At 43.4% G+C, this 13,703-nt stretch overlaps 1 protein-coding gene across 1 annotated transcript in view; it reads right to left on the bottom strand.

Moving 5' to 3' along the window:
• The window catches only part of LOC306714860 (receptor-type tyrosine-protein phosphatase delta), a 138,840-nt gene that overhangs the window by 61,415 nt on the left and 63,722 nt on the right, over positions 1–13,703 (bottom strand). The window contains 1 exon segment of the mRNA XM_079185019.1: positions 1,015–1,160. Within this exon segment, the coding sequence (XP_079041145.1) occupies positions 1,015–1,160 (146 nt within the window).

Below are 13,703 nucleotides of genomic sequence, written 5' to 3'. Positions count from 1 at the left end.
GCATGTGTTAGTTAACAATACAGCTCAACATTTCATTGGCCAAGCCATAGCGGTGTTGGCATTCAAGCTGACAGCAGGTGATGGTAAAATATTTAAAAAAAAACCCTCCTTTCACAGTCAAAGCGGCAGAATTAGAAAGGAAGTTGCGAGACTTCTAAAAGGAAATGGGTTTTTGTTAGAAGATGAGGAGGCAGTGCAGGATTGAATGGATATGGAATAGCGGCAGCCAGCAAGCCTTGTGAAGCAATGAGAGAATGAAAACTAGCGTGTTAGCATTCAGCACGACGAGCGATGCAATGAACTCTGATAAGATTAGATTTCTGTGGGCATAAGATGCAAAGAAAAGGCGGGAAGAGATCTCCGAGCTCTGTTAAGCCATTGCTGCTGTGCAGCAGCGAGCAAATATGGCGTCTCGAGCAGAGGGTGGAAAAAAAGTGACACTATGATAGTCCCGAGGACTGACACAGAAATTAATAGAAATCTTATCAGTGTTCTGCAATGATGTGCTATTTCTCGTGGGTATTGAGCCCAAGTGCAGATTAAAGCTGACCAGAAATCAAAGCTTCAGCCAAAATAAGCAGGGTAGGACATGCATTTAGATAAAGATGCCACGAAGCAAAAGGATAGTTCGAAGTGAAAGCGCTCCTTCCCTTTTCACTGTGCATAAAGCTGGCCAATGTGGCGTGATGCTAATGTAGGTATCTGGGTCACGCCACAAGTTGTTTTTTCTTCTGTCCAATTGCTCTTTTCTTGTCTTCTATTTAATTACAAATCCGTCCCCAGATCTTTTGTGTGGAGCAGCTCATTAAAACTCATGCATGTAAGGAAGCCTAGCCAGCATGGTTATTAGAGCCTGCTAATGCGTGGTGGCAAGTCAGGGCGAAAAGCAAGCAAGCAAGCAAGCGAGCGAAGCTGGGCATGGCGCGATGGATTATGTGAGAGCAGAGCCAAAAGCAGTGCTTGAAGCATTCCCATTTTGTCGAGCATTTTACATCAGAACAATAGACCTAATACCTCAAATCTCTGGTTGCTGACTTTCTTCCCCTTCTTGTTCCACACAATCTTCGGTCGTGGATCTCCCGTAGCTTGGCAGATGAAGGATGCCACGCCTCCTTGCACGCCTGTTTGGTCATTGGGGGTTCTTAAAAACTTTGGTGGTGCTGGAGAGAGACGGAGACAGAATAAAAGAGTACAAAAACAGTTAGTAAGCGTGCTAAGCCTTGCAGACAGAGCAATTAATCTCTCTTATCAAGCCACACGCACCAGAAAGAAACACTGTTGCAGATTTCAACATGTTGAGGTCAAGGCAAGAGATTGTGCTGACTTTATTGTGTGCGTGCAAACAGATGATCGGTGATTAAGAGCAGAAGTTAAAGGACAGAGGGCATTCTATCTTGAGTATTTCTACGTAACTGTGAAAACTCTGAGGTAGAACTGAGACTAATCTTGGATAAAAGGACACATTTTTGTGAAGAAGAAAGAAAGACCAATCACTGGAGAAAAGAAGTTGGTGTACATGTTTGAATGGATCTGATTGTGGCAAGATATTTGGGTTTGTGTGTAAACTTCTGTAATAAAATATTGCCTCTTCTCTCATTGTAGTCACTATTTGATACTGTCCCAGAGCAAATTCAGTCAACGTAAAATGGGGTATATAGAAACTGTTAATTTAGGAATGACTTTGTTCAGTACACAGTACAGAGAAGGCTGTAATGGAAATGACTACTATTTGTAACTCTTTGCTGTGTTCTATGTAATTAGGTGTTCAAGCCGCTAGTGAGTAACTCGTTTATAATGCCGCTAAAGAGGGAAATAAGTTCTTAAAATTAGGAAAAACCTTAAGTGTCATTCAAAAGTAATCTGTCTTGACAAGCTGTTCTCCATGCTGCGAGTGGCCATTCAGTGTTTCTAACAACGCAGTTAAGATGTCCCTAACTCTTGCAGAGAAACACTAGCTTGCCTATCCGTTCAGTAGCAGACAACACTAATCTCCAATCAGAACGTTGGTTTGTGCCCCGAAACAAACGAGACACGAACCTGATAAGATCCTCGCAAACGCTCTCATCGGCCATGTGAGCGTTCTGTTGCTCCTAATTGGTCCCTCAATTCAGCACAACAAGTCGAGTGTAAAGGCAATGAGGATAGAAATGCTAAAAATGCAGGCGAGTGGAGGTGAGAGAATAGCCGAGTGGAACAGTCTTTGCTTTGTGTGGACATGGACGGGGACGTTCCCATCTACTGCGGTTGTTTTACCAACACTGTACAATCGCGTTTGTTCAAGCTATGATCCCGATAACAGTGAACAGAGCTGCAACCATATTCTTGCAGTTTGATATTTAGTCAAGTAAAATGATTCCCTGATATTATTCAGGTTTTGTCGGACATTAAAACAAATCTCAATTTAGTTCAAATTCCGAGGATTGAGTCGTTTCCAATCAGTTCCTGCTTATGAACTGACAACAAAACACATCAATGTGATGAGTAATACGGAAGCTGTCTCTCCCAGATGACATTTTGTATTTACATTCCAGCGTCATCCTGATGATCAAGGCTAATTTCAATAATGTAGTGCTTAGTCAGACTCCCCTAGTATTTTCATCTAAAGCTCGAGTACCGGCTTCAGTGGGAGGTGTAGCTCCATCTGTCCCCCTGCGGAGCAACTGTTTGCCTTTTATCAATCACTTCAGCAGGCCATTAAGGGCCACACAGCTGCAGTAATGCCAACCATCTGAATCACCTCATCTGTGTGTGCGATTGTGCCGGCTCGTGTGTGTGTGTGTGTGTGTGTGTGTGTGTGTGTGTGTGTGTGTGTGTGTGTGTGTGTGTGGACTGATTTCCCCTCCCAGATTGTATTGCCCAGCAGCAGCAGCAGTGGCGGTGGCAGCGCTGCGAGAGCGGGACAAATTAACCTGCAGGCTTCATGGAGAGGTGACATAACGTGTGGTCAGCAATCAAAAGGGGCGAATAGATAAACAGGCAAGCAGCTGGGCTTCCACTGGGCAAATGAGTCTGGGAAATCACCTGATTGCCTCATGGCATGAAACAACAACAAAAAAAAACACACTTCTCGGAGACTCTCTCTCTTTCAGCGGCTGACAGATCTGACAGGTGGGGGAAGCACAGTTGACACTGTGTAATTTGTACGCGGCAAAAAGCACCATTATATCTGAATTTGCACTTTATCTCATTGACTTTGCCGGGGTGTGGTGCACATTGTCATCCAGCCAAGAGGGTGCTGATGGGTAATTGATATGCTATTGGGGCTGTTTTTCGCTCCGGGGCCATCCATTATGGCTCGGTGCGTCTCCCCACGCCGGCTGTGATAGACTACTAGGACATGTGCGGGAGATCAGCACTGGAGGTGGGGGGAGAGTCATCGCACAATGGGGAGTGATTGAGGCGTGACATGGAGGTAATGGTGTTTTCACAGACATGGCCGCTGATAGCACCATCATACCCCCATTTTAGGTCTGCCTGCTGACAAACATCCATTTTGGTCGACTCCTCGTATGGCTGCAGGTAGACAGAGGCTGATTGAAACCTCTGTTTTCTCCGAACAATGCCACGACTAGACCCCTTGAGAGCAACTAAAATGATTCGGTCTATGAACAAACGTTGTGCCTGCACCACGGAGAACCCTTTTACCGCAGAACCCTGATTTTTCAAGGGTTGTGTTGGAAAACTACAACAACCATGACAACACAAACGCTTTTATAATAAGAAAGTGGAAAGATTTATCTGCAATCATGTTAATTCTAATAGAAGATAATTGAATCAGTTCAGTGTGCACACACTGGTTTGCCTTTTAATCAAATCAACTCATTACTACTGCAGCATGTTGGGATCTCCTTTGAGAGGTAACCATGGATTAATTAATACCTGGGATAGGCACCTGTTAATCCAGTGCTAAGCTGTCGCGGGCAAACAAAGTGTAGAGCCTGTCACAAGCTGAAGGGTTGGTGACATGGGCCTGGGCCTGTTCTCCCTTGAGGTCACAATGTAGCCTTGTTCACATCGCTGCCAATGGAAAGGAGGAAGAGCTTCATAGCATCCTTTGCTCTATTTATCATGGATCAACACCATGTTGATAATTCGGCGGCTGACTGAGAGCCCTTACCGTTCTTAAGAACACCCATGTCCACAGGGCTAAAGGGGGCAGAGCATTTCATGTCTGCAAGTAATGTTTTTTTAATTGAAAGACATAAATGGAAATTGGAAGCCTTCAACGATGTGGGCAGTACATTTTACTACTGTTGCTGCTACTATAAACTCTCCTTATTATCATTTTGCCCCCCTTTTGGGGCCTTTTAAAGCTACCTTTTAAATGAAGTGGTCTGATCAATCAATAAGGTGTTTTTAGGTGATCACCGCCACACTGGGGCAGCCTTTCTCACGAACTGCAGGCTGCGATGTTCAACAACATCGCTTTGATCTATGATCAAGCTCTTGGACAGGCAACAGTTTAGCAGAATTTACCAGGACCCATAACCAAGCACACCTCTTTTATGGCTGTGCTGTGTGTTCTCCACCGCGCTACACCAAAAGGGTGCTGCGGTCAAAGCAGCACCAGTGACATTATAAAAGGAAGGCTTGACCTAAAGTCTAAATGCCAAGAGTTGCGTCATTTTTTTTTCCCCTCCCGGATTAACTCTAACCATCAAACCTAAAAACAAATGGGAATGGATTTCTTTATTGAAAACTGATTGAAAGTCGGAAATACCAAAGTCTTAAAGTCTACCAAAAAAAAATAGCTTGGTTGGGTTCAGAGCATCTTGCGGATCAGCATTTATTACAAGTTTGTTTGATATTGGCTTAACTTACATGCATTTAAATACCACTCCCAAATAGATCAGAGTCTGAGTTTCATTCATAATGGGCAAAACATTTGAAGTCATCAAGGCTCCGCCACGACTAAAGTTTGATCTGCCGAGCCATTAAAGAGCATGAATCAAAGAGTGGAGAGAGGAACATTAATAAAACCCACTTTCAGTTTGAACCGCTATTCGGCACAGACACCAGTCCAAGACGGCTCGGTTTTCACAATTATACTGACTGACATATTCAATTTCATTTGCATGAAAAGGGCCATTTCCTCTCTGAATCTTTAACTTGCAGGGTGAGGTGGGGTTGTGGAGGGCGATAATTAATCCTAACACATTGGGTGGCAGTCTGCAAATACCCTGCTCCATTTTGGACATACTGGTGGAAGAAAGGAACATTTAAAGATGCCATTAACCTCATTCGACATCTTTAAGCCGCAGCCTATCAGTTCTGCGCTATTGATGAATTGTCACAATGGCAGCAAGTGGTGCAAATAGGACTGAAAGGGATGGCTAATGCTGGAAGAGGGTAAAAGTGATGCACGCCGTATACAGTATGTATCTGGTACATTTGACTTTAAGTATTCTGAAAGTCCATTGCAACAATTTCATTATCATAGCATTTCCATAAAGACAGGTGCAGGGGGATGGGTCTGTTGGTGATTGTGATTGCAGTTCTGTGCTTTATAAAGCAACAGCACCTGTCTGGATTAATCAACTGTCAGTGTTCAGAAAACACGTGACCCCATGCCAGACGCACTGACACAGAGATAAACACAAGAAAAGCTAAAGCACACATCCATTACCGCTCTCTATCTGCAGCATTATGATAAACATGTGTCTTTTGTAATGCGGAGGAAACAAACGGCACATTGTATGGGCTCACAAAGCAGAGAGAATGAAAAAGGGAATCTGAGCTTAATTAGAACTGTTGGCTGATTCGAATTGCATGCTCATCGGTAATCTTGCCTTAAATGGAAACTGAAATTCTTATTGCAATTAGTGATTACTTGAAAAGGGATATGGCCCCCGAATGACTGTTAATTACTGGATCAGGAATAGTACATTAATTCACTGCAGAGGTTTTAATGCAGTGCAATGATGGGGACCCGCTCCTCCATCAATATTGTGCCGCTTGTCACACATAATGAAGTTCATAATGCAAGCCTCCTCTTCCACTGTCCCCCCCCAACTGCTGAAATGTGCTCTCTAAGCAAAATTCATAACAGTCATTATGTAAAACTAATTCAATAGAACATACAAAAATGCAGCTTAATGACACATTAATATTGAGACTGCATTTGGATACTAGGGCTGCGGGTCCATTTTGCGATGGGATCGGGGTCTGTTATTTGGCTCATAAGCCGGCGAGAGTCTCCCGTGAATAAATAAATGCATGTCATCAATTACAACACGGCTGCTTGCCAAGTATTTAGCCCGATGACTGAGATGGCATAAATCATATTCCAATGGGACTTCTTTAACCCCACTACGTGTGTGTTACTCGTGCTCACTGGCACTGCTATGCAAGGCCCCAGCTTCTGGCAGGAGCTCTGCAGGAGTTAGGGCACTTTTGCAGAGACAACAGCAACAGCTTCAAAAAGAATGGCTAATGCACATGTCCCACATCCACTGCACTGACAGATTATCTGACGGGGGGGGGTTGTATAGGGAGAAAAGGGCTCCAGAGGTGCACTACCGATCATACACATTCGTCAACGCACCGACACACACTCTCACGGGTGTTAGAATATTCTCGCTGGATGGGAGAGAGCACTGCAAGAGGGAAAACAACATTAATAAATTGGGGGGGGTTTGGGACAATAGAACATTCCGGAAGGTTCCATTAAATAAATATAAAGGGTTATTTTTGGAAGAGTGCCGATAGTCTTTGTCTGTGTTTCATGGGATAAGATGGCATCTGAAAGGCCCCCCTTGTTCAATCGTCATTGAAGATGAAGAAAAAAACCTTTCAGTTCTGCAATGAAGGAACGTCAGTGAGTTTGTTCTGTGGTATATGGCAATGTTTGTGGAGCAAAACACTTTTTACCTCTCTCTCTTCCTGTGTGTGTGTCTCTCTCTACCAGACACACACACACAAGCTACCGCCATCTCCCACGGGACACATTAGCGAGGTAGAGGGATCCAGTTTGTCACTTAATAAAACGGCCCACTCAAACAGATGGCTTTGTTCAAACGGCCCCCAACGCTTTAAAAGCTGGAACTGAATCGCTGCTGTGGCAAATCAGACACATGAAAGCCCACCTCCCTTTGCGGTGGAAACCAAACAGAAGGAAGCATATAAATATTGAATTGCGCCACTGTCGGCGCGGGACCATCCGCTAGAGAGAAGAAAAGAAAACACGGAGAGCAGGAGAAGGGAGGTGGAAAACACCAGACCCTCCTGTAGGAGAATCTGAACATCTGGGCTGAGGTTGTCGAACGAAGATGCAAAAAAACTACAGAGGCTTTAACTTCAATAAGACATGCTCCCTCATTCAGTACTTGTTCATTTGTCTATAAATACACAAATCTAGGGCAAATTCGCGTGTGTGACCACTTGAGGAAAAAAAACAGTCGAGTAAGAAGTATGAAATTTTGATTTGTTTGTTTTTCCTCCGACGTCTGGAAAAAAAGAGAGTGACCATAGATAAGTAATTCTAATTGTGCAGGCTTACTCTGTTTGGTAGTCAGCGCAGTCTATTTGCAAAAAGTTAATTATCTGATAGGATAGGCAGTGGCAGCCACTAACACAGAAAGCCATTCGTTCGCTCTGTTATCCACTAGGCAATGGAACGATTCATTAAATGGCAGTGCTGCAGCAAAATGGCCAATAGTTATCATGCTGGGGCTGCACGGACTTTAAAAAGATGTTAAAAATGGCAGGAGTGATAAACATTCTTTGGCCTGTCAGCGCACTGCCAATGTAATCACATGTGTAGATAATAAGGCAGGATGATTGTGTGTGATTCAGATGATTCTACCGCAAATATCACCATGACAGCATGTGCAGATGAGAATCTACAAAGCTGCTGGCTTTCCACTACATGTAGCAGAAATCAAAAGATATGGATGGGAAAAGTGGAATGGAAAATCAAATAAGCTACGTAATTGACTGGCTTTTTTCAAGAGAGAATTACATTATATGCTTGGGCCTGTCCAACTGTATTTCTTTGTAGCGTAAACTTCACATAATTGTCTTTGCCCTCAACCACGGAGCGGAAAAGCTTGCTTCATATTTGTCTCCGTAGGAGCAGAGATGGATTATGTTGCAAATCATTCCAGCGATTCGGCATTGTATATTTAAACAGACTTTAAATTGTATGGGTAAGTAGTGCCAAGCCATTTCCGATGGATGCCAGTTGTCAGGCCATGAGAAGTGACACATTCCCTGCACTGTGTTTTCTCAAGCGCTTACAAGCGAACTAGCTCATGCTCCAGCAATCCTGCTAGATGACGACTGGCTTCCTGTAGAGCTCAGATATCGTGCGAATGTCCCCAAGTTCAGCAAAGGAGGTTACACCTAAACCAAGCTTTTTGGGGAAAAAAAACAAAACAGGCCCTTTAAATAGAATTTTCTCACGTCTACTGTACGTCCAACCATCACATTCTACCAGCTGTCACATTGTAAAGTTCAGGGAATATTACACCAATCTGTTGGGAATGAATATGGAGAATGTTGGAATGGGATAACTACAATTTAAATGCAGTTTCTAAGAAACCCCGAAAAGAGCAATCCCTCTGCATACTGTTCTCTGCAGTCATGGCTATCCTCAAACCAAAAGCCTATTACTGGGACAAAGAATATGCAGGGGAGGTACCACAAACAGTCAAGGACCAAAGTGACCTTTCACAGCCCACTAATTTTATGCAGCAGTGAAGGGAGAGTATTGCACATAAACGAGAGGAAGAAAAATGGTTGTGATTGAAATGTTTTTGAGGTAAAAAAAAAAGAAAGTCCCCTTCTCATCTTGGAAGCCAACGATGAGTGTGATCTGTCAGAATACACCAGCGTAAAAGCATTCCGAACACTGTCTGACTCTACTCTTTAGAAGTGATTACTTGAGAGAAGTATTGTATGAATGTAATACTGAGTAATAGAGTTGCTGAGTTTTGAAGTTATACCATTGGTAGAAATGAGTGATGACGTTTACGCCATTGGCCGTCTTTGCAGCGGCGATCCATCAGCTGATCTACTTCCTCACTACATACGTGGGTGTTGTTCCTGCGCAACGCGTTTGTTACTCACCCAACCGTGATAAATCTTGTAGCTGTAGGGTGTTGACACAGTTTGATGCGTATGTAATGAGAGTAGCGCAGTACGGCTGACTATCCTCGTAAAAACGTGGACACAATATGGCACGTTGACCATACACAGTCCAGCCAAATCACTAATAGGTTCCAACCAAGTCTTATCATACTGCGCCTTGAGCTGCTATGTTTATATGCTAGCTTCCTACATATATACTGTTTAAGGGTGCTTGCATCAAGATTTTTGGGGCGGATCACAAATCCCTGGAAGCATTAACAGACTATAACATCAGCAAAGTATTCCACTCCTGGGCGAGCTGATTGCAGCAGCATCGAGGCCCCAGCGGTGTCCTACTGCTACTAGTCCTCTAGTTAATCAGAATTTTGATCCGTGGCAAACCCCGCTGCCGGCTTAGCCAGTAACAGTCCCGTCTTGAACAGGGTGTGCAAAAGAAGCTTTCGAGACACAACTCAAAACTCCAGCGAAGCTCCAGCGATCGGCCTTTATAGAAACCACCAATCCAGCTGTTTACAATGAACATCGTCCAATAAGAGGGCCAGCCTTAGTGCCGATGCAGTGATTGAATGACTGAGGCAGTTCATTCATTTCAATTCTTTCATGGTATAATGTATGTGCTCATACTGCTGTCACTCCACAATTACATTTTGTCAAATTGTTGGCTCCCTGGTTAATGCAATTTTATCAAAGTTCATAAAAGCAATCATTACTAAGAATGAAAATAAAATGTAATTGTGTTCAAATGGTTGCCTCTGAGCTGCAGCATTTGATATAATAAATGCCAAATAAAGGTTAAATGGCCAAATTAATTACATTTTAAATGATTATTCATAATTCTACTCTTTTCATGAGTTTGTTTTGCATTAAATGATAGACACACAATACTGCAGGATAACACAGTAGCTGTGTATTAGTGGCTTGTTTGTGTCAACTAAACATTAGTTAATACCTCTCCAACTAAACCACATGCAGTCGATCTAAGTTGAGGTCTTTGAATTCTTAATTGGGAACCCCTGAAGAAAACTATTCAGTGTGTGTGTGTGTGTGTGTGTGTGTGTGTGTGTGTGTGTGTGTGTGTGTGTGTGTGTGTGTGTGTGTGTGTGTGTGTGTGTGTGTGTGTGTGTGTGTGTGTGTGTGTGTGGCGATGTCTCTGAAGAGCTACAGATGGGAAACAAATGAGGGCAGGTGGTATCAGGGTCAGACTGGCGGATGGGGTTTTCACTTGGAAGCAAACAGTGCAATGTCACCCCAGGAGCGAAAAACAACAAGCCTCAGGGGACATCATTAAAATAATCCCGTTAAATTAACTGCTTCGGATCACTTTTAAAAAAGGCTCCTTCTTGATGTGTGCGGATATGGGGATGATTCATCTGGAGATGTGTAGAAGTTTGAAGAGGATGACTCTGTGTGTGTGTGTGTGTGTGTGTCTGTCTGTCTGTGTACAGTGTGTGGGTGTTACTAGACACTATGCTTTTGAGCCAAAGTTTTAAGATGCATTCATATTCATCAACCTGGAAATGTACTATCATAGCATCTGGTTCCAAACCTTTGAAAATAGTCAAAATCTACCATTGAAATCCTATTGTACAATGTGATTAGAAAAAAAAAGTACAATTGTTTTAACCTGGGACATCTTTCCATCACATTAGAGGTGGTAAAAGTGACCATGATTACACCACCTCCGTGGAGTTCAGGCTGGAAATCCATCAAAGCAAGTTCAGAGAACCAGAGATGAAGATTTAAAAAGGGAGATACATTATTAAAACTGCTGGCTTCACGACAATTTCGTTTTTGATAGTTTATAAGTATGTTTTTTCCAACAGTGTCTGCATTGAGATTGTATTGGATATTGTGTGATATTTCCAAAGAGACAGGGGGAGAAAGGGGGGAGATTTCTATAGACGAGGAGCCTCCTTGGGGTAGAAGACGGTTGGGGTCCGGAGATGTGGCCTTTGGATTGATGGAGTTTGTTGCGCCTCTCTTCTCAGTCCTTTTCACCCTTTGCCAAACTGAGCCTCAGTTGACAGAGCAAGAGGGTAAACAAAGGCGCTGGCCTCAAGTGCCAATGTTTGCCAGCAGTAATGGGCTCTAGTCCACTGGATGAAGTGAATGTGTGTGGTTGTTTTTTTTTTGTGTGTGCATTAAATGTATGTACATAGAAATACTGTCCCAGACAGTACAGTTGATTTCATTGTGATCCGAGATAATGTGAGTGTGTATTTGTGACTTCTGGTCATGAATCAGCTTGGATGAGGGACATAAATGTCCCCGCAGTACTATGAAGACCTATCTGTCCACAATGCCCTTTTCACAGTTATCTGAATTATTCTAAAAGCACAACTGTGAGTAATGGCCGGGGCGATTGGCTTTTAATGTGGAGTAGTGAAACCACGAGGAAGAAAGAGTAAAAAGCCAATGACATTGTCACAAAATGCCACAAGGTACTATGGTCCTCAGTAAGTAATGACTTCATCCGTTTTCGCACATAGATTAAAGGTTAAATAGTAAGTCGGCACATTGACTCGGCATGATTGCTAACTTCATGAATATTCTAAGAAATCTAGCACACTTAAAGGAACAGAGTGACTTTTTCAACTTGAAGAGGGTCACACTGATGGCGAGGCAGTTAGTCGGTGTGTGACAACGTGGCATCTCAATTAGGTTCCACGAACACTTCTATGTTGATAAAAGTATGGATATCACGTCAACATGTATCTTATTAAATCATATATATATATAGGCAATAATGCATACGATAATGCTATTTTACCATTTAGAAACCCTTTGGGAATTTAATATTGCACCGAAAAATGAGCATTATATTCGCGAGTGAAAACAACGATTTTAATTAAAGGGACTCTTAAAAACCTCTATTAGTGTAATGTAGCGGCAAATAGCAGGAGAATTATGTTGATAGCAGGGTTCTCCTTGGTGTGCTCATTTTCACTCTGCTCCATGTAAGGCCAGTCCGCTGTCATTAATCACTCCACAGGTGCAGGAGCACTGTCAGAGCCCACGCGTCCCTTTGCCTTTTCAACCTGGGAGGAAAGTGCAATGGTGAGGGTGAGGGTGGTGGGGGGGGGGGGGGGGGGGTTGGGTCAAACGCGTCCCTAAAAAACAATTTCCCTTCTTCTTCTTCTTCTTCTTCTTCTTCACCGTATTTGTCAGAGGGGGAACCAAGTCCAGATTAATTAGATTCCATTTTGTGGTCATCTTCGTTTTTTCCTCCTTCCATGACTTTTTTCTTTTTCTCCGTCTTGCCTCACAGTCCTTACGGCCATCCCGGCACCATCTATCATGTTGCCATCTCGGCAGTGCCTTCCCCCCCTTCCTTGCTGGGAAGCCATTAGAGCATCTCTGCATCGTGGCGGCCAGATTGCATTCCGGTCTCCTCTCGCGACATTTATCATCTTTTGTCCGAACTTTTTATCTGCCCCTGCCCTGTGTGAAGCCCTATCTGCAATGCCCACTATGATGAAAACACTGGGAGGTGAGGACTCAAGTAAATAACCTAATTAAACCTAGCAAAGAGGGACAAAGGAGAGGAGAGGAAAAAAAAAGCACAAACGGACTTTGTGAGAGTGCCAGAGGAGGAACACTCACAGATGGCAGTGAGGAAGTCGAAGCAGTGATGTGGCACGATGCCCGTACCACCTTCTCATCTCAGTATTTATAGTTCTCCTAGTGGTGGTGGTGTTTGTCCAAAGATGTCCTCTTTTCGTGATTTGGCCCCAAATAGTATGACAGTTTGTCCTTATCCTGACAGAGCACTAATTACACATCAAGAAATGATGAATGTAACAAAAGAAATGCTCCTGTAAGACAAGGAAATATCTCTGTGATAAGGTCCAAATCATTGATGAATGGGTCCTCGGAGAAAATCTATCCTTCCTTCTCACTCCTTACTAATTCTTAGGCAAAAGTGGAGCCAACTCTGATTGGTCTCATTAGGGACACAATGAAGAATGCCAAGCGTCATAATTATCGGCGCACTGCTGCAAACAGTATCGAGTCAATACAGCAAAATGTCAGGAGGGCATTAGTGGGCAATTATTAATCCATATCAAGCTGGGATAGACAATTTAATTATAACCTCGTCGATATATCCAGATCTTGTACAGATGTAGAGCAGTGACCGGGTGCATAGATCTGCCTTTTTAAGAATCCCCGTGTACGGGTAGCAGGGCTGCAGCAAACAGGAGCCGGCTTCTCTTTGCACGCATGACCAAAAGGCATACAGCCCCCTTCAGTAATGGACACAGGCTCCACTGTACCTGAATATGTTAGGGAAGAAAAAACAACAAGGTATGTCCAAGCTGAAAAAGGTCCCCCTCCCCTGCTGTTGTTGTATCCTGTTCTGGGCCACGCAGGGAGTGCTTTGGGTGGTCTACAAGTTGTAGTGCCGCTCTGTGGCCACTTTGACCCAAATGTGTTTCTCTGAAACCAAAAGGCAACCTTGAGATATGAAGATATGACTCTTTTTTTTTTTTTTTTTTTATTCCAGTCCGGTGCCAGAAAGCCACAGCATGATGCAGGAGTGATGCACTGAAGACGCAGATATTTGTGTAGCTTTTATTAACTGTGATAAGCTATCGCTGCTTTCTCAATGCCGG

This window comes from Pholis gunnellus, assembly GCF_910591455.1.
Source record: "Pholis gunnellus genome assembly, chromosome: 23".
Classification (NCBI taxonomy): domain Eukaryota; kingdom Metazoa; phylum Chordata; class Actinopteri; order Perciformes; family Pholidae; genus Pholis; species Pholis gunnellus.
Note: the sequence above shows the minus strand (reverse complement) of the source record. Positions and strands in the feature narration are given on the sequence as shown.